The 25,679-nt window shown below is 47.3% G+C and overlaps 1 protein-coding gene across 1 annotated transcript in view; it reads right to left on the bottom strand.

Moving 5' to 3' along the window:
- The window catches only part of LOC138303832 (sodium-dependent lysophosphatidylcholine symporter 1-B-like), a 121,583-nt gene that overhangs the window by 66,635 nt on the left and 29,269 nt on the right, over positions 1-25,679 (bottom strand). The window contains exon 5 of the mRNA XM_069243297.1: positions 21,973-22,051. Within this exon, the coding sequence (XP_069099398.1) occupies positions 21,973-22,051 (79 nt within the window). The remainder of the gene's footprint in view (positions 1-21,972; positions 22,052-25,679) is intronic.

Below are 25,679 nucleotides of genomic sequence, written 5' to 3'. Positions count from 1 at the left end.
GGCCTGTTGGGCAATTTGATGCAGGGTACCACTGATAGGTCTAGCAGCGTTGTGTACCAGGGTTGCCTTGCCCAAGTTGGTGCTATCAATATGAGTTTGAGTTTGCTTTGACTGAGTTTGTTTACCAGGTAAGGAAGGAGAGGGAGAGGAGGAAAAGCGTAAGCAAATATCCCTGACCAGTTCATCCATAGGGCATTGCCTTGGGATTGTTTGTGTGGGTATCTGGATGCGAAGTTTTGGCATTTTGCGTTCTCCTTTGTCGCAAACAAGTCTATCTGAGGTGTTCCCCAGAGTTTGAAATAAGTGTTCAGAATTTGGGGGTGAATTTCCCATTCGTGGACCTGTTGGTGATCTCGAGAGAGATTGTCTGCGAGTTGATTTTGTATCCCTGGTATAAACTGTGCAATTAGGCGAATTTGGTTGTGAATTGCCCAATGCCAAATTTTTTGTGCTAGCAGGCTTAACTGCGTGGAGTGCGTCCCTCTTTGCTTGTTTAGATAATACATTGTTGTCATGTTGTCTGTTTTGACGAGAATGTATTTGTGAACTATTATTGGTTGGAAAGCTTTTAGTGCTTGAAAAACTGCTAGAAGTTCTAGGTGATTGATATGCAGTTTTGTTTGATGTACGTTCCATTGTCCTTGTATGCTGTGTTGATCGAGGTGTGCTCCCCACCCTGTCATGGAAGCATCTGTTGTTATTACGTATTGTGGCACTGGGTCTTGGAAAGGCCGCCCCTTGTTTAAATTTATGTTGTTCCACCACAGAAGCGAGAGGTAAGTTTGGCGGTCTATTAACACCAGATCTAGAAGGTGACCCTGTGCTTGAGACCACTGTGATGCTAGGCATTGTTGTAAGGGCCTCATGTGCAGTCTTGCGTTTGGGACAATGGCTATGCATGATGACATCATGCCTAGGAGTTGTAATACCATCTTTGCCTGTATCTTTTGTGTTGGATACATGCGTTGTATGATGGTGTTGAAATTTTGAATTCTTTGTGGACTTGGAGTGGCTACTCCTTTTGATGTGTCTATTATGGCTCCCAGGTATTGTTGTACCTTGCGTGGCAGAATTTTGGATTTTGTGAAATTGACGGTGAACCCTAGTTTGAAGAGGGTTTGTATGATATGATTTGTGTGATTTGAGCACTCTATTAACGAATGGGCCTTGATTAGCCAGTCGTCTAGATATGGGAACACATGTATTTGCTGCCTTCTTATGTGTGCTGCGACTACTGCTAGACATTTGGTAAAGACTCTTGGTGCGGTTGTTAATCCGAAAGGCAGTACCTTGAATTGGTAATGTATTCCTTTGAATACAAACCTTAGGTATTTCCTGTGCGATGGGTGTATTGGTATATGGAAATAAGCATCCTTGAGGTCTAAAGTTGCCATGTAGTCGTGCAGTTTTAGCAATGGCAATACTTCTTGTAGTGTGACCATGTGGAAGTGGTCTGATTTGATGAAAGTGTTCACTACTCTGAGGTCTAGGATTGGTCTCAGCGTTTTGTCCTTCTTTGGTATCAGAAAGTACAGTGAGTAAACTCCTGTGTTTATTTGTGTGTTTGGCACTAATTCGATTGCATTCTTTTGCAATAGTGCCTGCACTTCTATCTCCAGGAGATTGGAATGGTGTGTTGTTAAATTTTGTGCTTTTGGTGGTATGTTTGGAGGGAATTGTAGAAATTCTATGCAATAACCATGTTGGATAATTGCTAGAACCCAAGTGTCTGTAGTGATTTCCTCCCATGCTTTGTAATAATGACCTATTCTTCCCCCCACTGGTGTTGTGTGGAGGGGGTGAGTGACATGTGAGTCATTGTTTAGTAGTAGGGGTTTTGGGGCTTTGAAATCTCCCTCTATTTCTAGGGAATTGCCCTCCTCTATATTGTCCCCGAAAACCTCCTCTATACTGTCCCTGGTAAGTGGACGGTGTTGCTTGTGAGGTGCTGGCTTGTGTGCTTTGACCCCGAAACCCCCCTCGAAAGGGCGTTTTACGGAATGTGCTGTAATTCCCTCTGCTCTGCGGGGAGTAGAGTGCGCCCATGGCTTTGGCAGTGTCCGTATCTTTTTTGAGTTTCTCAATCGCTGTGTCCACTTCTGGACCGAACAGTTCTTTTTCATTAAAAGGCATATTGAGAACTGCTTGTTGAATCTGTGGTTTAAATCCAGACGTTCGGAGCCATGCATGCCTTCTGATAGTTACAGATGTATTAATTGTCCGTGCAGCTGTATCTGCAGCGTCCATGGAGGAACGTATCTGGTTGTTGGAGATGGTCTGTCCCTCCTCAACCACTTGTTTTGCCCTATTTTGGATGTCCTTGGGCAGATGTTCAATGAGATGTTGCATCTCGTCCCAGTGGGCTCTGTCATAGCGCGCAAGTAGTGCCTGGGAGTTCGCGATGCGCCACTGGTTTGCAGCTTGTGCTGCGACTCTCTTACCAGCTGCATCGAACTTGCGGCTTTCTTTATCTGGGGGTGGTGCATCTCCAGATGTGTGAGAGTTGGCCCTTTTCCTAGCTGCTCCTACAACAACAGAGTCTGGTGGCAGCTGTGTAGTGATGAAAACCGGGTCCGTAGGAGGCGGCTTATACTTTTTTTCCACCCTTGGTGTGATTGCCCTACTTTTGACCGGCTCCTTAAATATGTCTTTTGCGTGCCGGAGCATACCAGGGAGCATAGGCAGGCTTTGGTAGGAGCTGTGGGTGGAGGAGAGTGTGTTGAACAAGAAATCATCCTCGACCTGTTCTGAGTGGAGGCTTACGTTGTGAAATTGTGCTGCTCTAGCCACCACCTGAGAGTACGCGGTGCTGTCTTCTGGTGGAGATGGCTTTGTAGGGTATGCCTCCGGGCTGTTATCTGACACTGGGGCGTCGTATAGGTCCCATGCGTCCTGATCTTGGTCACCCTGGCTCATGGTGGTGTGAGCTGGGGAGTGTGATGGAGTTTGTGCTGGTGAAACGTTAATCACGGGCGGAGGAGAGGGTGGTGGTGTAACTCTTTTCACCACTTTTGGTTGTGGTGCTTGTTCCGTCTGGAACTCCAACCTTCTCTTTCTCCTAATGGGGGGAAGGGTGCTTATTTTTCCTGTCCCCTGCTGAATGAAGATACGCTTTTGCTTATGGTCCACATCAGTTGCTTGTAGCTCTTCCTCAAACCTATGCTTTTGCATTTGGGAGGTTAGCGAGTGCTCTTCTGTATAAGAGCCTGAAGCTGGGTCGCTTGCAGTTTGTTTCGGCATCGAAACTTTGTCTGCGTGTTTTTTCGGCTCCGAGGTGACTTTTTTCCTTTTCGGGGCCGAAACCTCTCGGCGTCGATCTGTTTCGGTGCCGCTGTCTCGGCGTCGAGCCGTGTCCACACCGGCATCTCGGTGTCGAGGCTTGTCTCCAGCACTTTCTCGGTCCCGAGAAGGCTGCGTGCCGGTGTCTCGACCGGAGTCGGACGATCTCGGCACTGTTTGGGCCTTTTTCGGTGCCGACGGTCGGTCACCGAATTTATGGGTCGAGCCATGGCCTGGTGGCAGTGGCGTCCCCTGGGCCTTGTAAATGTTTCTTTGTGTGGTTTTCAACGTCTTACTCACGGTTTGTGTATCGTCGAATCCTTCGGAGTCTGAGTCTTGGATCGAGAATGTACCTTCTTCTTCCTGTTCCTCGAACTCCCGTTGGGCTGTCGGTGCGGACGCCATTTGAAGTCTTCTGGCTCGACGGTCTCGGAGTGTTTTTCGGGACCGGAACGCACGACAGGCCTCGCAGGTGTCTTCGCTGTGCTCAGGTGACAGGCACAGGTTGCAGACCAAGTGTTGGTCTGTGTAGGGGTATTTATTGTGGCATTTGGGGCAGAAACGGAACGGGGTCCGTTCCATCGGCGTTCTTCAGCACGCGGTCGGGCCGACCAGGCCCCGACGGAGGATCGAAAAACTACCCCGAAGGGCACCGGAGCTCTTCGATCTTCGATGCGGTGTGGAATCTAAGTACGCCGATCCCGAACGCAACAATACCGACGAAAATCTTCCGAAATTAGCTAATTTTCCGTTCCGAAACTCGGAGCGACAGGAACACGTCCGAACCCGATGGCGGAAAAAAAACAATCGAAGATGGAGTCGACGCCCATGCGCAATGGAGACAAAAGGAGGAGTCACTCGGTCCCGTGACTCGAAAGACTTCTTCGAAGAAAAACAACTTGTAACACTCCGGCCCAACACCAGATGGCGAGCTATTGCAGAACATGCGTATCTACAGCGACAGATGCCATCGAACATACAATTACAATTCTTCTTCGGGTCTGATTGGAAAATCGTCAAAGTTCGTGGCACCGAAGTACAAAGCACAGCATACAGGCAGCCATTTTAGGGTGCAGCCAAGCCACACCCATGATCAGCTTGTTGAGTAGAATCTCTAGATAACAACTGTAGTTTAATCACTTCCTTATTTTGTTTAAATGTTTGTGAGAGACCTGTGAGATTTTTCACCCATAGATTACAATTGCCAAGCAATACTGAGAGACATACATACAACATCTCGACTGTTAAAATATCGACGGAATAGGCTTAGGTAATTAGGAGAAAGATACACAAGAATAAAGGCCATTTGCGTTTTCTCAGCCTTTATAGTGGCAATCAAATAGTTGCATTTGGGAACGGTAAAAGAGTCACTTTGATTTTTGGACAAAGAATCTCGATTCAATATTGCCATGCTGCCCCTTTATTGCCTTCCCTCACAACTTGTGTAAATGTACAACCTTGAGGGACTAATTAATCAACAACAGAAGGATTATCAGGGGGTAAACATTTTTCATGTTTTGAAATGTATTTGTAGACAAAACTGTTGGAAGAGTGCACAGATGTCCGCTCTGTGCCACCGCAGAGCGCACATCGAATGCACTTTTACGAGGTTGTGCAGACCAACACTAGAGAAGTGTTGAGATCTCCAACCTTCACTACCCCTAAAATGGCGTCCAGCTGCAGGTGGGTATTTAAAAAAAATAGACATTAAGCCACAATACTAAAACTCAACCCGTGACACCTACTTTGAATGTTTTAAAAATTAACTTTCATAAAAAGCAGCGAGACAGAGAGATATAACCTTCAGCTGTCTTCGTAAACAGAGAGGTATAAAGTGCAATTTAAGATGTAAAAATAGAGGGGATAACCACAATTCACCCATCCATTGCGGAGTGGATTTAGAAATGGATTTAAATTTGTAAAGGGACAGGGAAAACACTGTTGCAAATACTCCTCAGGAACACACTAGTTGTGAGAAGTGGGGAACAAAGACTTCTAAGAAATGTTCGCAGACATCTGTAATGCTGCTACATGGACATCTGTTTACATGTTCACAAAGCATCACTGTGTTGACACAATGGGCCAGACAAGAAGCTAAACTATTCTTAGGATGCTTTCCACTGGTTTCTGCAAGCCATCTTTAAAGGAGAAGGAATACCACTTTGCAATCTATGCATAGCTTGTGATCAACAACAACACACGCTGCAGGTAGAAAATGGTTACTTATCTGTAATGCTCAGTTTGCAACCAGTAGTGTTGTAGCTCCACCTGAGCCACTCATTTCCCAGGAATCATAAAGGAAGATGAATGTTCTTCAACAAATGCTCTAATACTGGTTTCAAATAATGCTTCTATTTACCATACATGTAAAAGACTTCCATTCCAAAAAGGTAAAAAAGAATCAATATATGGTGTAGTGTGCCTCCTGGCACACTGTGGGTTTCATGGGCGTGATCCTTAATCAATCGACGTGTGCTCGAAAGTGGAATAAACTTCTGAGAAAATTAGAGGCTATAAAAGTGTTTAGAAAGTGTACCTGAAATACTGCGAGCTATAAACAAATTGTTTTAGGTAACAATTTTCTTCCGTGGCAGAATGCGGGAGGGTCAACCTGTAGGATGTGACTTATCCAGAAACACATCTGAGTTGTCTGCTTAGCTTGTATAAGTAAGCTCCGCAGCATTTGCAAGTGCATTTTGGCACCGGGGGCCACATCCAAATTAAACATCAACAATCCTAGAAGTTTTAGGTATCACTAGGCTATTACAGAGCTGAAACCAAGCAAGTGATTCAAAGTCGCCTTCATGTCTGATACTCTTTTGGGGGAAAGAGGGCGGGGGAGCTCTTGCTAGTTGTGTCAACACAACAATACTGAATAGTGAGGAGTTGTGGGAGAAAGTATTTTTTAAATTCACAATAAATCTGAAGGGTCAAATGGATTGAGCCAGCTCTCAAAATGGCACCCTTCACGGCATGGTCCGTACAACTGGTAGTACTTACGGAGTGCTGCCCTGTGTAACCCGAAAGACCCGGCTTACTACATGGCCCTCAGTGTGATGCAGAAGACGGACAGAAATATGTATAACTCCAGGAGAGATGACAATGTAAGTGAAATGAACTATACAAAAAACAATGGATGGAATGCTTGAATTAATCTCAGCCACTCGTAATTCTCAGGCCGCATCCCATTCCATCACTATTTTGCACATTATGCCACCTCGGTCTGTACTCAGCCATATGCAAATCAGTCTCGATCCTGCTATAATAGGAACACTTCAGCCCAAACTGCCAGGTCCTCCCTGAAACAGAACACAAGCAACTAAAGACTGTTTTCATCCTTATTTGGGTTCATCAGCCATGTGTAGCTTGGTTCCAGTGGCACAGTGTGCAGGGAACCCATGTCTGGGCATACTTTGGACGAAACAACGAAGTATACAAAAATAGTGATGGCTGGAATGCTTGAATTAATCTCACCCACTGATATTACTCATACTGCATTCCAGACCATTGTTATTTTGCACACCATGCCACCTCAGCTTGGACCAAGCTATATGCAAGTCAGTCTTGACCTTGCTCCAATGAGAACAGTGGGACCCAGGTCTAGGCATACCTGTGCCACTTCAGGTGACACACTGAAGTATACAAAACAGTGACGGATAAAATGTTAGAATTAATCTCAGCCACTGGTAATACCTAGGGTTGCATCCATGTGTAAACTTGTGCCCAGGCTGGCTGAAGAACTCAGTTCAGTCTTTAACCACTCATTGACTACTGGCATGGTTCCTCAAGACTGGAAGAGGGCTGTAATAACCCATCATCCAATGAAACCTAGACCTGATCCTACTGAATGATGTAGTTTAGGCCCATTTCCCTACTCCTGTCCAAATTGTTGGAGAAATGGTTTGTCCAGCAGTTAACTGAATTTGTGGAATCACAAGATATATTGGATCCCTTTTGAAAAAGCTTCAGACAGAGGAAGAGCACAGAACTGGTAGTAATCTTCATTTTGGATGACCTGCGACGAATGATGGATTCATAGGGGCAGGGAGCTTCATCGCTTACTGACCTCTCTGTAAACACTGAACACAAACTTCTATTTATTGGAGAAGTATACTGTGGTATCAAAGGGTAGCATTAGCCTGACTGGAAGACTATTTAAGTGACAGGCAGCAAAAGGTTCGGATTCCTTCTGGAGTATCACAATAGAGACCAATACATTGTGGCATGACCCAAGACTCCATTTTGCCCACTCCAGTTCTTTTTTAACATGCATATTTTTTATTTATTTCAAGAGTGTTTTATTGGGATTTTATACAATAGGAAAATTAAATAACATAAATGAAAAGAAACAATACATTGTACGGTGCAGTCAAATCAAGTGGAAACAGTTGTTTAGAATACAGCATGAGGAGTCATTCAACATTTGGAGGGTTTATAATAGTGGAGGGCAGAGATAAGTGTATTAGTTTGCAACGATGAGGTGAGGTTAATCAGTTGCATGTATTGTGACAGCATGTGTTTATTGAGCTTTTCTGTAGGAAACAGAGCTAAACAAAACATAGAAGGGCATTAATCCAGCATACACTGTAGGCACTGGCAAATGAGAAGATGAGACATTTTGTGTGTGTGGGATCAAAAATACTTGCACCCCAGGGGAAGACCCTGCCAAGTTTGAAGGACTGTTACATGGTGGAATAAAGCAGATCCTAAATAGCCAGCATGCACAGCAAACTGAAAAAACCTATACACACTTCCCATCACATTGTCAGAATTCATCAAAAGGGGTGTTTACAACAGTTGAAGCAGCATGTACCACCATGCTTCTTTATTACTGCCACACTGAAAGGCTGTAGGGAGGACCTGCCACTGTGAATACACCTCCACTGTCTTTACACTATATGGAACATCTTTTAAGCAGTCCTTCAGCTTGGGAGGAGGGCCCCTTATCCAGGAGTGCAACAATCTGCCTTTTCATAACAGAGTTAGCACTGCCATCAGCCGCCGTATTGTCTTGGGGAAACACAAAGTATGCGAGCAGCATTATTAAGGAAGAGCAGACTATGTGTGTGTGTGTGTCCAGTATTGCTCCATCAGTCTGGGATACCCCCTCCCAAGTATGTCCTGAGAGGAGGGGAATCCCACACCAGATGGAAGAAGCCAGCAGGTACACACACAGCCTGAGCAGCCTGAAGGCGGATTGTGGTTTATTCTATGAGGAAAACATGGGCAACAGTATAATGTGTTGTGCACCTTGCTTTCTAAGGTGTATATGAGAACCATCACTTTTTTGTTACATCAGATCAGTGTAAAAGATGTTATATATCTACTGATGACACTCAGCTGACTGTTGGACTTTCATCTAAGTTATATTCAAATTCTATTTGTATATGTTGTATTCTTTGGTGAATGGCCACCTGCTAATCTAAAACTAAATGCCAGTTAAACTAAGATACCGGGATCCTCTCCAAGCAATTCAGATAAAGGACTTAAATGGGCCAAGTGCTTTAGGGACCACTCTAGTAGCTACCTGATTATAGGAATTCAAACTGAGGTCAACCTTGGACTTTAAACTCCTGTTACTAACAATGAAAAAAACTTTTTTTATTATCTGAAATCCATGTAAACATGTTCTTATAAAAATTTAAGGACACAGTGATCATTGCACTAATTCAACTGCGTTCAGATTATGGCATGCTCTTACATCCGCCCAGGGCATAGTTACTCAACTGTAGCTTGTTTTTTAAGAAATATGACAGCATTTCACCCACGCCTGAATCTTTTCTTTGTCTACCTGGGCACACCTGCATTATTTCTAAGGCTTTGACGGGGACAGTCAGACATGATGTGGGAAGAAGAGTGCCTTACTCCGCCCGCAAGTGTAATTTAAAAAAAAACACAATGGCAGTTTCAAAAATAGCGGTCAGCACACATCAAAAGAAACAGTGCTTGACATGTGAAAATGCATTTGTTTTAGGTCTTGCTTGACAGTAGAGCTATCTGAAAGACCTATTGTTTCCAATATGCACAGCAGCCCCCTTCAGCGACAGGTTTGTTTGTGCCAGCCGCCTTCAGCTATTGGATCTTAAAGGACACAAAATATCACATTTTCCAGGGCGAGAAGTCCATTGGGGTTCAGTGGGCTCTGCGCACAATATCCTGTCCCGCAGTTCTGACTGGCTGGCAGCGTCTCCAGGCCTCAGGCTTCACTCAGTTTAGCATTGACAAAGAGAGTCTGTCAGAAACATTTTTACCCTCAAGACAGTCACGGAAACGAAGGGCTGCCAGAAACCGCAAAAAGAAGCAATCCAAGTTTAAGTGTTCAAATAGTTCCAACACTTTTTGCATGTAATATATAACTGCATTGGGTGCTGCAGACCCTTAGCTAAAGTCAACAGAGCAAGCTGGAAATTATCTAAACATGAAATCTATTCTTGCAAATTCTCAGTGAGTCATTGTGATCAAGACACAGCCATATGCATACATTTGACGATTTTGTACATAGAAAAAGTGACAGATGATGGATTTCTCCCCAGCAGTTTAAAAAAAAAAGAACACAGCATAAAACCGACTGCAGTGCTCCTGCTAGCTAAAAGCAAAATAATGGATTCAGTCAGCTGTGCCCAGCCTTGCATGAAAATTGCTGATGCGAACACTTTCAGGCACTGTGTGCCTAGTATCGTACCATGCCCAGGGCAAGAATAATATGCTATCATCCACTCAAAATGAAAAGTAAATACGTCAACATCTCATGTAGCAGCTATTAATAATTATGCTGCGCTTTTGCAATGCCTGTTGTGTGTTTATCGTAGGTTTGGATATGAATTGAGATCTCCCATTTGAAACTAATATGTTCTCACTTTGGTAACATGGGTATATTTTTTACTGCCTATCAACCTACCTATATTTATATCTATCATCCCTCTATTGCCGACTTCTTTCCATTCATCCATCAAACTGCCCACTGATCTGCCCACCCACCCCATCCATCAATCAATCTAACCATCCATCCAGTCACCAGTTTCCTTCTCAATGCTCTTCTTGCTTATTCTTTCTTCTTCCCCACACTCATGCTTCCTAGTTATGTGCATTTTGATCTTGAGGTGTAAGAAATGGGCCTTTTATATAGTGGACCAAAAAGAGGTACACTGTGTAAGGAGTCAAAGAAAACCCCGCAGGAATTATAAAAGCACAAATGACACCCCAAAAGCTCTATTTCTGAGGTAATGTGGGTGGGCAGTTAGGCATATCAGAGGATAATGCTAAGCATGTAAGGCACACACACAGGCAGTAAGTGAGAAACACACTCAAAGAAATCCAACACCAATTAATAAAAATAACTCAGGTGAGTACTTTTCGAGTTAGGATTTTTTTTTTATAGTTGCAAAAGTTTACAGTGCATTTTTCTGTAGCTGCAATGTTACCCTATGGGAAAGAAAATCTACGGCAAACGGACTTCACAACAACTTACAGGACCAATGTTCTGGACTTAAGTTGAGTACAGGGCAGGGTCCTAGGACACATCAACAGGTCACCACGGGCGGCCCTGGTGGGTTGGGTGCAGTTCTGCGTTGCGTGCCCTGTGTAAGTCAATAGGGATCGGTCTGGTCACAAAGATGCTGCAAGGGTGAATTGGGAGTCCAGCCCGGGGGAATCACCAAGGGAGTACAAGTTTAGTGAAGCTTAGGGATGTAGGGACACCAGTGGTCCTGTTAGCCTCGGTTCAGGGAGTCCAGGTGCAGGGGTGTCTTGGAGCATTGGGGTTCCATCTCCAGTGGTGGTCGCAGCAGAGGGGCCTGCAGAAAGAGGCAGGGAATGGGGATGGGGATGCAGTTCGACTGAACCAACAAGTGGGCTCAAATCTCACGAGTCTCAGGGATGGAAGGACACCAGTGGTTCTCTTTTCATTGGACCAGGGCATCCAGAAGCAGAGGTGCAGTGGACCGTTGGGGCTCTGTCACCAGAGGCGATCGCAGTAGACGGGGGCTGCAGACACTGTCTGGAAGTCCACAGTGGGCAAACTCAAGGTGAGCTTTGTCTCTGTAGGACATGGGAACCACGTTGACACCACTGACCCACCTCGGCTCGGGCTAGGAGACTCAGATGCAGTGGTGCTGTCCGGCATTAGGTTTTGGTGGTCCTTACAGTTCTTGTTAGGTTCCCTGCAGATGCAGGGAAGCAGCTCCTCTCCTCCAAGGGAGTTCTTCTTGGCGATTTGCGAAGCACTGGCAGCTCTCCTGGTTTCTTGGAGGTTGCAGCAACAGGACAGGTCAGTTGCTCCACAAGGGTTGGGTGCATCAAGCAGGGTTGCAGTGTTGGCACCAAGTCTGTTGTGCTCCTTGGTTCTCGGGTCAGTAGGCTTCTTTGTTCGCTCCTTTTGTGTCCAGCGAAGATTTGTTTTCCTGGCATCAAGGGGTTCCCTAAGTATACAATTTAGGGGCTTTAATGAGAGTGAAGGGTTGTAGCCAATGGGCTACTTACACCTGGTGTCACTACGCCTCTAGATGACCACTTCCTTTGGGGAGTGGGCATCACCCGTCCCAGAATGACTAATTTAACCACACACAAGATGGTGACATTTCTAAGGTTGTGTTCACATCAGGCTGATCACCCTAGGGGTGTGTCCAGAATGGCAGTGCAACACACCACCTGCATAGCTAGCTTTCCGCCTGTCAAAGGTGCCAAATGGACCTTGAGGCAGTGGGGTTGGCATCTCCTCTGAGGAAATCCAGATCTGCATATCAAAGGCAGTGGGCTCCTTTGAAGCCTCCTGCCTTGCAATGCAGATTTGCAGGTCATCCTGTTGGGAGGGGTGTGTAACATCCCTACCAGAGCAGACTTAGGGCCTGATTAAAACTTTGGAGGACGGTGTTAAACCGTCCCAAAAGTGGCGGATATACCACCTACCGTATTACGAGTCCATTATTTCCTATGGAACTCGTAATACGGTAGGTGGTATATCCGTCACTTTTGGGACGGTTTAACACCGTCCTCCAAAGTTGTAATCAGGCCCTTAGTTTCTAACCTCCTGAGACCATAGGGTCTCGTTCTTGGGGCTCAGAAACTTGTCTGTTGGTGGCAGTCAGCACACCAGCAGTTGGTAGGTTTTCAGTGGGCATTTTCAAGGTGCTCTTTCAGTGCATGTATTAAGAAATCCATCACTGCAATCAGTGAAGGTTTATTAATACGATATGCTTGATACCAAACATCCCTAGCTTCAGTGAAACGATCATGTAGCTGAGAAACTTTTATTGACCAGTGTCCAGCACATGCACTTAAAATGGCTTCCCTTAACACTTAATATGTCTAAGAATCAACAAAGACATAGCAGGGTCATATCTGCTCTTAAATATGCCCTCACCTGTGAGATAACACACCCTGCCTTAGAACTGTAAGGCCTGCTGTACGGCAGTGTTAGGGGACATGATACACAGGCTGGGTGTCATGTTGTGTTTTCAATTTGTCTGTGTGCTGTGTCGTGTTTTTTCACCTTGTCACACAGCCTGCAGTAGCAGCCTACACATGGTTTATGCTAGGTCCCTTAGAGTGGCACAAGTAATGCTGCAGCTCTCAGGGACCCTCTTTAGTACCTATTCCCTCGGTACCAGAGGTACCACTTACTAGGGTCTTACAGGGGTGCTAAAGACTTGCACCTAACTTCCTTTCAACCAACCACCCAGTGTTTTCACTGAAAAGTCCACAAAATCAACCCAGGACTGACTCTTGGCTTTTTGGATCTCCCTGAACGTGATTCTATATTCCTCAGTGATGAGTTCAAAGCCCTCAATCAGGATTCACTTCAGGAGGTCTTAGGACTCAGCATCTCTCATGTTAAGTGTCAGGAGTCTATCCCTGCACTTTCCTGAAAACAGCTCCCAGAGTAGAGAGCACCAATATTTTTGGTCGAATCTTCTCATTCTACAAGCCCTCTCAAAGGCTGAGAACCACTGGTTGATATCATCACTTTCCTCATATTTGCGGACAATCTCTTTGGGGATCTTAGGGTGAAAAGCTGCTTCTTTCTCCCTATTCAAACTGTTGCTGCCACCAGAGAAGGGTCCTAGACCCATCTCAATTCTTTCTCTTTCTGTTTTTAAGAGTTTGGCCTCAAGAGCCACCCTCTTGGCTAGTTTGTCCAGCTCTAAGTCTAGCACTTCTCTGGGCCTGGCTTACCTCCAGGTACAGTTTTAGGGTTGAGGTTTCTATTGTTATCCTTTCCCTCTAGGACACTAGGAGGGGAACCATCCCCTTGAGCACTGTTGTCAGGCTCATCTTCACTGACTATGTCATCTTCCTATCCATTATCATTGTTTTCTTTGAGTGCCTGGGCTCCACTGAACTCGGCAAGCAACTCCTGGAGTTGTGTTTTTGTTGGTCGAGGCCCAGGTACAATTTTGCCAGCCTTACAGAGTTCCTTTGGTACATCATACTAAATTCCAGAAGGGGTGAGGTTGAGCCCCTCAGCTCTATCCTCTGAGGTTGCATTGTTTTTGTTTTTTAGATAAGTTGGGACCTTATTAGGACTCACTAAAATTGTAAACAGTTCAAGGCCTAACTTTCCAGTAATCTTTTTAAATTTGTAAACACAAATGGACTGGGAGACTTAACCAAGGTCCTAACAGTCCAGATTAGAAATTTGGAAAAAGGTTAAAAAATTGAAAATCGAAAAATATTTTTGGCAACTAAATTCAATTGTGGATTCTTTAGTGCAATCACAATACGGACAGGGCCATACAGTACATGCCAAGTCTTCCATCCACCTGCTGTACCATCAGTGTAGGAAGCTGACTCTTTATACAGTGAACCAGATAAAGGTACACTGTGTAAAGAGTCCAAACAAACCCCAGAGGAATTCCAAAGGCATAAATGACACCCCAAAAGCCCAATTTTTTGTGGCAGTGTGGGCGAGCAGTTAGGCATATCAAAGGGTAGTGCTAAGCATGTAAGGCACATACATAGGCAGTAAGTGAGACACACACTCAATAAAGAAATCCAATACCAGTTTATAAAAATAACATACTTTTATATAAATTTAGATACCAAGATCACTGAAATCAGAGGAGTACTTTTCGAGTTAGGAATTTTTAGAGTTGCGAAAGTTGACAGTGCATTTTTCTGTAGCTGCAATGTTACCCTAAGGGAGAGAAAACATATGCGTCAAACAGATTTCACAGCAACTTACAGGACCAATCTTCTGGTCCTAATGTGAATATAGGGCAGGGCTCTAGGCCACAACAAAGGTCACGTCGGGCAGCATTGGAGCAGTCAGGTGCAGTTCAGCATCAGGTAAGTCAATGGGGATCAGTCGGGTCACAAAGATGCTGCAGGAGTGGGGCTGGGAGTCCAGTCAGGGTGAACCACCTAGGGGTTTCAAGTCTTGCAATGCTCGGGAACACAGGGACACCAGTGATCCTTTTCTCCTCAGTCTGTGGCGCCTGGATGCAGAGGTGTCCAGTTTCGGTCACTGGTTGCTGGAGGGGGGGTGCCTGCAGAAAGAGGCTGAAGGCATGGACTGGGGGGGTCCAGTCCGACCAAACCAACAAGTGGGCTAAGGTCTCATGAGTCTCAGGGAAGTAAGGGCACCAGTGGTCCTCAACTCCTCATTCTGGGGTATCTGGGTGTAGAGGTGCTGTGGACTGTTGGGTCACCAGAGGCAGTCGCGGTTTGGGGTGGTCTCCAGAAAGAGGCTGCAGATGTCGTCAGGAAGTCTGCAGTGGGCAAACTCAATGAGGGCTTGGTCTCTGGAGGGCCAACACTGACACCTTTGGCCCACCTCAGCTCAGCTGCAATTATTGGGTGCAGTGGTACTGTCCGGCGTTGGGTTTTGGCGGTTCTGGGTCCTCACAGTTCTTCTTTGGTTGCCTTCAGATGCAGGGAAGCAGATCCCCTACTCCAAGGGAGTTCTTCTTGTCGATTTGCAAAGCACTGGCAGCCATTCCGGTTTCTTGGAGGCTGCAGTGGCAGGACAGGTCAGTTGCTCCACAAAGGGTGGGTGCAGCAGACAGGCTGGCAGGGTTGGCACCAAGTCCATCGTGCTCCTCATTTCTCGGGTCAGTCGGATTCTTTGTCCACTCCTCCTTTTGTGGCTGGCGAAGATCTATTTTCCTGGCATCAGGGAGTCCCCTAAATACTCAATTTAGGCGTGTTAAGGGGAGCGAAGTGTAGTAGCCAATGTGCTACTTACCCCCTCGGGTCACTAAGCCCCCTAGATGAACCACTTCCTTTGGGAAGTGGGCATCACCCTGTCCCAGTATGCCTACCACCCCCACCACACACAAGATAGTGGAATTTCGAAGGTTGTGTTCACGTCAGGGTAGTCACCCTAGGGGTTTGTCTGCCTGGCAGTGAAATGCACCTCTTGCACAGCTAGTTTTCCCACCTGACCAGGTGCCAAATGGGCCCTTAGGCAGGGTGTATGGCCTCTCCTCTGAGAAAGACAGATGTGCATACCCAAGGTGGTGGGCTTCTTTGAAGCCTCCTGCTTTGGAATGCAAGATTTGCAGGTCATCTTGTTGAGAGGCGTGTGTACCATCCCTGTCAGAGCAAGCTTTGTTCTTGACCTCCTGAGAGCAAAGGCTCTCAGTCTTGGGGGTCAGAAACTTATGTGTTGGTGGAAGACTGGGGAGAAACAGTCAGTCAGCATACCAGCAGTTGGTAGGTGGGTGCATGTATTAATAAATCCATCACTGGAATCATTGAGGGTTTATTAATATGCGATGTTTGATAACAAACATCAATAGTTTCAGTGAAGCCATCATGTAGCTGGGAAATTCGTACTAACCAGTGTCCAGCACATGTACTTAAAATGGCTTTCCTGATCACTTAATGTGTCTAAGAATTGACAAAGAATGGCATGGTATTATCTGCTCTTGCAGGTATGTCCTCACCTTTTTGGCAGAGCTCGCTCCCCTGCGCCGACAGCACAACCTTGCTGTGCCACTTTTCCCCGACCCCCGCCCACGCGACCGATCGCGTGTTCGAGGCCCTCCTCCACATCCCTGGTGTCCAGTGACGCTGGTAAGTGTTACTAGTCTGTGCATTGTGTTTTGTTTTTGCGCCTTTTCCACTGTTTCTGACCGTATCTTTTTTCCTTCTGTCTTCCGTTGTTCTTTACTAGTCTGTGCATTGTGTTTTGTTTTTGTTCCTTTTTCCACTGTTTTTACCACACCGTTTCTTCTTTTCTGGGCCATCTCGGCCCTTGTGCGCTCCCCGGCTATGCTTATTCCCCGCTGCTGCGTCCCTGCGGCCCCGTCCCCCTCCCGCCCCCATTCGTTCTCACGTTCCCGCCTGCCTCCCGCCTCCCAGCTGCCCCTCCCTCCCACCTCCCACTCTTAATGGCGGTCGCTGCACGACGCAGGTAAGAGACCCCTGACCTTTTTGGCCGGAGCTCGCTCCCCTGCGCCGACAGCACGACCTTGCTGTGCCGCTTTTCCCCGACCCACGCGACCGATCGCGTGTTCGAGGCCCTCCTGCACATCCCTGGTGTCCAGTGACGCTGGTAAGTGTTACTAGTCTGTGCATTGTGTTTTGTTTTTGCGCCTTTTCCACTGTTTCTGACCATATCTTTTTTCCTTCTGTCTTCCGCTGTTCTTTACTAGTCTGTGCATTGTTTTGTTTTTGTGCCTTTTTCCACAGTTTTTACCACACCGTTTCTTCTTTTCTGGGCCATCTCGACCCTTGTGCGCTCCCCCGGCTCTGCTTATTCCCCGCCGCTGCGTCCCTGCCCCCCTCCCGCCCCCATTCGCTCTCCTGTTCCCGCCCACATCCCAGCTGCCTCTCCCTCCCACCTCCCCCTCTGAATGGCGGTCGCTGTGCGGCCGTGCCGCTGGCGCGCCAGAGGCAAGCCCGTCTGCGCCCGTCCGCGCCCAGCACCAGTCCCCCTGGCCCAACCAGCCAAACTCGCCCCAGACTACAGTACCACCCCCACTCCCTCGTCTCCCTCCACCCCGGAGCTCGCCCCAACTGCATTCAAACCAGCCCCACACACAAGGCCCCTTCTCCTGCCGCACCTCCCACGCACCCCACACAACACCAAACACAACAGCCTCCACACAACAACATCTGCACCCACCAACAAACCCCACAACCTACACAAGCACCCCCGCAAACACGATCTCACATCACAACAACCACACCACCTGCAACCATCTCAGCTGCCTGCTACTAAACATCCGGTCCCTACACAAAAGTGCCATAGAATTCTGGGCCCTCATCACATCACACTCACCCGACATCGTCTTCCTCACAGAAACATGGACAAACCTCACATCTGAGCCAGACAAAGCCATAGCCACCCCAGAGGGCTACAAACTCTAACGCAAAGACCGCCTTAACAAACCAGGAGGCGGCATCGCCATCCTTCACAGAGACACCATCCAGGTCACCACCAACACCCTCGACACCCTCAACAACCTCAACAACGCAGAACACATGCACTTCCTCATGAACAACACCACCACCTTCGGAGGCACACTCATATACAGACCCCCAGGACCACGCCCCCCCTTCTGTGACACCATCGCTGACACCATCAGCATGCACGCTCTCACCTCCACAGACTACATACTCCTCGGCGACTTCAACTTCCACCTGGAAAACCCTAACGACCACAACTCCTCCTCCCTCCTGGACAACCTCAACAACCTGGGACTCAAACAACTGGTCACAGCCCCCACCCACTCGGCTGGACACACACTCAACACAATTTTCACCTCAAGCCAACACGTCACCTACACCCACACCACCAAACTCCAATGGACGGACCACCATTGCGTCCACTTCTCCTACAACAAACCACCCACACACCACCACCAACACACCACCCCCTACCGCATGTGGGACAAGATCCCCACTGAGCGCCTGAACTCCCAACTGACACAAACCCCCCCCAACACCACCGACCCCAACACCGCCACACACAACCTCAACAAATGGATCACCACCTGTGCCGACGCTCTCGCGCCCCTCAGAAAAAACATCACCACCCGCAATATCAAGAACGCCCCATGGTTCACCACTGAACTCTACGAGTCCAAACGCAAATGCCGCAAAGCAGAGAAATCTTGGAGACAAGAACCCTCCACCACAAACTTCTCTGCCCTCAAAACCACCACACGCATCCACCAACTCATACGCACCACCAAAAGAGCACACTACAAGGAACGCATTGACAACAACTCCCAAAGCAGCAAAGAACTCTTTACCATCATCAAAGAGCTCTCCAAACCCAAAGCCAGCAACAGAGACCCCACGCACACACAAACCCTCTGAAACTCCCTCTCAAATCATTTCGATCGCAAAATCCTGGACATACACAACAGCTTCATACCACACACACCCTCCACACGCACCCTCCACCCACCCAACACAAACCCACCACACACACCCCCCAACCTACTCACCACCTGGGCCCCCACCACCGACGAAGAAACTGAAAAAACAATGAACTCCATTCACTCTGGCTCCCCCTCCGACCCATGCCCCCACCGAATATACAACAAGGCCAGCCCCACCATCGCCCCCAAACTCCGAGCCATAATCAACAGCTCATTCAAAACCGCCACCTTCCCAGACCTCTGGAAACACGCGGAAGTAGCCGCGCTCCTAAAAAAAACCAAAGCCGACCCAGACGACCTCTCCAACTACCGCCCCATCTCCCTCCTCCCTTTCCCAGCCAAGGTCACGGAAAAAAATAGTCAACTCCCGCCTATCCCACTTCCTCGAGGCAAACCACACACTCGACCCCTCCCAATCTGGGTTCCGCAAGAACCACAGAACAGAAACCGCTCTCATCACATGCACCGACGAAATCAGATCCAGAGTCGACATGGGCGAGACCGTAGCACTCATACTCCTGGACCTCTCCGCAGCCTTTGACACTGTCTGCCACCACACACTCCGCACACGACTTCACAACGCCGGGATCCGCCACAAAGCCCTGGACTGGCTCACCTCCTTCCTTACCGACAGAACCCAAAAAGTCTGTCTCCCACCCTTCCAATCCTCCGCCACCAAAATCACCTGCGGAGTCCCACAAGGCTCCTCCCTCAGCCCCACACTCTTTAACATCTACATGGCCGGCCTAGCCAACATCCTCAAACCCCACGGCATCACCATCCTCTCATACGCTGATAACACACAACTCATCTTCTCCCTCACCCGCATCCCCAACACCGCCAAATCCAACCTACATGCTGCACTCCTTGACACCGCTGCCTGGATGACAGCCAACCACCTTAAACTCAATTCCAACAAAACTGAAATAATCATTTTTGGCCCACACAAAAACACCTGGGACCCCTCTTGGTGGCCCACCACGTTAGGCCCCGCACCCACCCCCGCAAACCACGCACGCAACCTCGGCATCATCCTGGACTCCTCCCTCTCTATGACCCAACAAATCAACGCCCTCACCTCCTCATGTTTTAACACACTCCGCACACTGAAAAAAACATTCAAATGGATCCCCACAGAGACCAGAAAGACAGTCACCCACGCACTCATCAGCAGCAGGCTTGACTACGGCAACACCCTCTACTTCGGCACCACACTAAAACTCAAGTGCAAACTACAGCAAATCCAGAACTCAGCAGCACGACTCATCCTCAACCTCCCCCGACATGAACACATCTCACCACACCTCAAATCCCTCCACTGGCTCCCCATAGACAAAAGGATCACCTTTAAGATCCTCATCCACGCAGACAAATCCCTCCACAACACCGGCCCAACCTACCTTAACGAAAGAGTGACCTTCCACACTCCCACATGCCACCTCCGCTCCGCCGACCTCTCTCTCGCCACAGTTCCTCGCATCAAACACACCACCACTGGAGGCAGATCTTTCTCCTATCTGGCCCCCAGGGCCTGGAACTCCCTCCCCACCCACCGCCGCAAGACCCAGGACCTCCTACTCTTCAGGAAGAGCCTAAAGACCTGGCTTTTCGAACAGTGATATCCCCTCTCCTCTCCCCCCCCCAGCGCCTTGAGACCCTCACGGGTGAGTAGCGCACTCTATAAGTCTCTTTGATTGATTGATTGATAATGCAACCTGCCTTAGGGCTGTAAGGCCTGCTGTAAGGGTGACTTACAAATATTACAGGCTGTGTTATGGGACATGGCACACAGGCTGTACCATCTTGGTCTTTCACTTTTGGGGGCACTTTGTCACGCAGCCTGAAGTGGGAGTCTGCATGAGGTTGGTGCTGGGTCCCTTTTAGTGGCACAAGTTATGCGGCATCTCACTGGGATCCTCTTCAGTACCTATGCCCTAGGTACTAGGGGTACCACTTACTAAGGTCTTACAGAGGTGCTAAAGGCCTGGCTACCTGGGGATCAAGTGACCAGGGGTCTTGTTTTAGGGGAAGGAACACTGGCACTGTGGACTTGGTTAGCAGGAACCCAGTGTACTTCAGTCAAAGTTGCATCAAAAAACAGGCAAAAAGTGGGAGGATACTGCAACCATAACTGAGTTTCCAACATGTGGTACCCTGTGGCATTCCTCCTTTTGCCTTATTGCTGCCTATACTCACACTGACCGGACTATGTTACTAACACTGCAGAGGGAAAGGGGATTTAGTCACTAGGATATAAGCTGAGGAGACCAGAACTGTAGCACAAATTTTGTTACTGTTCTGCTTGCCTCTTGGGGTGTCATAGGGTGTGCGTAATCATATGTTTCTGTGTCTGTAACTACAAGTCTGTTACAGTGAGTGTGTATCCTAATTTGTGGGTAACTTGTGAGTGTTTTTTCCTCACTGTACTAGGACAAATCTCGGGTGGTGAAAACAGTTCAACACATACAGGTATGGGGGCTGCCACTTTGAAGGCAGGTGTTTTTCTGGATTACATTAACACTGAAGTGTCAGAAGTATGGGCCTTGACTGTTGGAACCTTTTGAGAATACTGACTGTTTTCCGTTGATTCAAAGTCCATTATTGTCTGCATGGGTTTTGTAGTTTTCACTAAATTGGTCTGGGAAATGTACTGCTCGGTTTTTAGTTGTGTTGGTGATTCTTAAATTCTTTATTTGCATTTCTCTTAAGCAACATTTCTGTTGCTTTGGGCTAGCAGAGAAAAGCCAAGTGTTTTGCAGCAAAATAAAACTTTGTGGGACCTCCTACCTTGCACATCCCAGTTAATAATCTATGATCTCACCGGACGTATTTGCAGTGTACAGAGACGAGACGGAAGTAAGCATCTTAAGTGGCTAAACACTGTGGCAAATACCTTGTGCACACTATCCACTGACCCCAGCTGTCCTATATGTAAAAAAAAAAAAAAAAAAATTAGCATATCCAAAAAAAATGCACAGGACTGTTTAGCGCTCTTGATTTGTTTCCTGCTCAAATGACTGAACCATCCATTTCTCATTTCTATTTTTATATTTTGTCCTTGGAGACACGGATTAAGGGAGTTTACAAAATCCATTCACAATGTGTATTCTAGCTCAGTTGTCCTCTTTACTCCCCAGATGTAAATTTTTACAGCTAGATTAATAATAGTACCTAAAACAAAAATTATAACTTGTGTTTTGTAGCGCAGAGAACTATAATTTGTCAATTAAGAATCACTCTAAATAACACCCAATTTAATTATACTCAAAGCATTTACACGCTTCATGTTGCAACACCATTCTTAGCCCTGATATAAAATAACAACAAAACCCCTCCAAAAGAACCCTTCCCAGGTACTTACGATAAGCTGTGGCAGAGTCACGATCCTGCTGGCTTCCTCCCAGGAACATGGTCAGAGAGGTGTATGGCACATGATAGCACTGGGGAGGCAAGCACAGCATGGTTATAACTGCAACATCATGGGGCATGCCTGCGCTAGTAGGCACAGGTCTTATGATCTCTCATTTCCTCCTAGCCCCAAGGTCTATTCTATATCAGCTGCTCCTCCTAAGGTGCAGATCCAAGTCTGCTGGGAGCTCAACTTCTGCGCTCTACCACAAAGCACTGCCTGCAGGGAGACAGTGGAACTGCTGGGGTGGAGAGGGTAATTCAGAACTGGTAGTGCTACGTCATTCTAGAACATGCTCCTTACTCATTTGTGTTGGCAAAAGTATGCTATGAAACTACATACAGGTCTAAGCGTGTGCTCACAGAGGTCAGAGTACACAAGGAACACTTTTACATTGGTCTGTACACCGAGTACTTTTACACTTATTTCAGTTTAAAGACAAAAAACTAATATATCAATATACACACACACACACATCGCTGAAGAGCTATAATGATAATGATAGTGAAACACGTTGACAGGGGTTGCTTTTATTCATTCCAGGTTGGCTTTGCTTGGATAATATTTTAGAAATCCAAAGCTCTAATACTGTGCCTGGACTGGTCAAAAAAGATATTGTTAATTTACAGCTCAGTGAGGATGGCACTGTGCTAATCCTATGCTTAAAGACTTTGCTGAGTGAATGTCAAAATAATTTGTTCGTTTTCTAGCACTGCGTGGATGGTAATGTGCTAATCCTATGCTTAAAACCTTTGCTAGAAAAGCAGACATTTGAGGAGAGTAGATTTAGAGTGCTGCTGCGTTGTAAGGTGCTCTATACAGGAGCGGCTCTCCACCTAATCCTGAGAACTACCCAGAGTTCTCTGCTTCTTTTTGTATATTTATGCCGCACTCTACGCCTGAAAGGGTACTGTTTTGATATAGAATATCTATATATTCGCCACAACCAAGTTGCTCTGTTCAGAGAGCCCCAGACCCTAGCAGGGCGGGTCAATGTCACGGAAACAGAGCTTCGCGAAAATACATTCCAACATTCACTTCTTTCCCTTCTCCTGAAAAGAAGTACATCGACTCCTAGTTGCAGTGGTTCCAAGCACTTTATTAAAATTGGAGATATGCTGCAGGGTGGCTCACTTAGTGAGATATGCTGCAGGGTGGCTCACTTAGTGAGCCACCCTGCAGCATATCTCCAATTTTAATAAAGCGCTTGGAACCACTGCAACTAGGAGTCGATGTACTTCTTTTCAGGAGAAGGGAAAGAAGTGAATGTTGGAATATGTATATATACATTTACAAATAATGTTACCTGGTAAGCATTGGTTTGTGGCATGTAGTGTTACACATTCACATGCTGAGCATACTTCTGCCATCTGGGTGGTTGGGCTCAGACATGTACAACTTGTTTTTGTTCAAAGAGTCATGAGGTATAGTGACCATACCTATCTCTGGTAATGTGCTTGGGCATCCGTTCCATTGTGAGGTTGGTTTTTACGCACAGATGTTGTAGATATAGCTGGAGTATAGAGAGTATAGAAAAAGATGATAATGCATAGTATAGATGAAAAAGAAAATAACAGCTGCAACAACCAACGGTGACCAAGAAGGAGGGTGGGCACAAATGTGAGCAGGGTAAGAACCGTCTATTTTAGGGATTAGAAAGTATAGGGAGGATACCCTCTAGACGCGATGTTGTAGTGGTACTGGTTCTATGGTGCCCTTAGCGAATAGCACATGTATCTCATCCTAGAGCAGGCGCTGATGTTTGGGGATCGTCGGTGTTTGCCGGGAATGGGGGGTAATGTTTGGTGGTGTGTGTATGAGTTTTGTATGATGGCTTGGACTCACTGATCGCAGATGATTTCTGCCCATTGGTGCAGGTAATCCTGCAGTCTTCTCCTGATCGGTGTTGTATGATTGGAGGGGTGAAGGGAAACAGTGTCACTGTTTGGGAGGGGCAGCCCCTCTGGAGGCGGTGCCCATCCTTCTGCCTTTACTATTATTTCCCCTGTAGCCTCCTGAGTGGTAACCCCGTGAGGGAGTCTGCTGGTGTTGTCAGGGGGGAAATGGTGGAAGTCTTCTGGGTGGGAGTTCTTGCCGCACCACGGTACTGGGAGCGGCGAAAGGAGCTGCGTGATGCTGGAGTTGAAAGGGCCCCCATGGCATTGGCTGTGTCCGTCTTGTTTTTTCTAGCATTTCATCGACCTGGGGTCAAAGAGAGGCTCCCCATCGAAAGGCACATTTAGGAGGGGTTGCTGAACTTCCAGCTTAAAGCTGGAAACTTGTAGGCAAGTGTGGTGGCATAGCTGGACACCACCATTTATGCGCGAGCAGCACTGTCCACAGCATCAAGAGCGTAGTGGATGTTGGTGTTGAAAATGATCTTCCCTTCTGCCACCAACTCCTGCCTGGTTTCTAAAACTGCTCTGGGAGATGTTGAATGAGGTACTTCATCTGGTCTCAGTGAGCTCGTTGTACCAGGAGAGAAGCCCTATTGAACTGGTGATACGCTGCAGAGTAGCAGACTGTGGCGAACACGTTTTGCACCAGCATCATGCTTTTTACTCTTCTGGCCTATAGGTGGGCATCCCCTGTGCCCTGTGGATTAGCAGGTTTTCTAGCTGTGCGAACCACTAGGAAATAGGGTTGGGGAGAGTAACTTGCCCCTGATATTGGATGGGTCAGAGGGAGAAGCCTTGAACTTCTTGTCCACCTAGGTGTGACTACCCTTACCATCACAGGTTCTTTAAAGATGCAGCAGGTTTGAGCATACCCTATAGGTACGGGAGGGACCGCTGTGTAGAGGAGAGGGCCTCCATAAGGAAGTCTTCTTCTTCATACTGTACATGTAGATCTACCTTGTGAAAGGTGGCAGCTCTGTGTAGGACCTCATGGTTCAAGGTGGTATCATTCGGGGGCGAGGGCTTTGGTGGATATAGGTCAAGGTCTGCTGGGGACTCCACGTCATAATTACCCCACAGATCAGGGCACTGGGGGTCATAGGATGGACCGGCTGTCCCCTTCTCCGGAATGTGAAGAACCCTGTATTGTGGTGAGTGTGACTGAGGTTTTACAGGTAGCAGTGGAGATGTAGGAATAGGGGTGTTGGGGAGAAGGAGGAGGGAGAGGGAGAGGGAGAGGAGAAAGAGGACGACGGGAAGGACCAGGAAGCATTGGAGAAGTGCTTCTGTCATGGCGCTTGGACTTCTTATGCTTTGGCTCCACAAGAGGGTTGATGGCCTCCTCAAAAGTAAATTTCCTCTTATGAGGGATGGAGTCTTTAGGTGGTTGTGAAAACTTGGCCAGGATTCGAATAGTATCAGGTTAAATGTGGATCTGTCTCTGCCTGGCGTTGAGGTGTTCTTGAAGCCATGTGAGGACTGCTTGTTCCATATCCTCAGATGTCGCAGAAGATGTAGCTGTAGATGGCTGCCTGGACATCACTGAGGAGGGATGATGTTATGAGGAGGCCGAAATAGGTCTTGGCTCAATTAATCTTGGCTCGGAGTGCTTCGTCTCTGGTTAATCTGCCTCCAACATTTTCAGCGCTAAGTGTCTTGGCCCCAATGGGACATTAGAGGGCATCTTTGGGTCCAGCGCCGAGGCAGTTAATGGCAACAAATCAGGCTTTGAAGAGGACTTAGGTGCCAATTGTGACGAGG

This window comes from Pleurodeles waltl, chromosome 7 (genome assembly GCF_031143425.1).
Source record: "Pleurodeles waltl isolate 20211129_DDA chromosome 7, aPleWal1.hap1.20221129, whole genome shotgun sequence".
NCBI classification, from domain to species: domain Eukaryota; kingdom Metazoa; phylum Chordata; class Amphibia; order Caudata; family Salamandridae; genus Pleurodeles; species Pleurodeles waltl.
The sequence above is the reverse complement of the archived record's forward strand: the minus strand, read 5'-3'. Positions and strand labels throughout refer to the sequence as shown.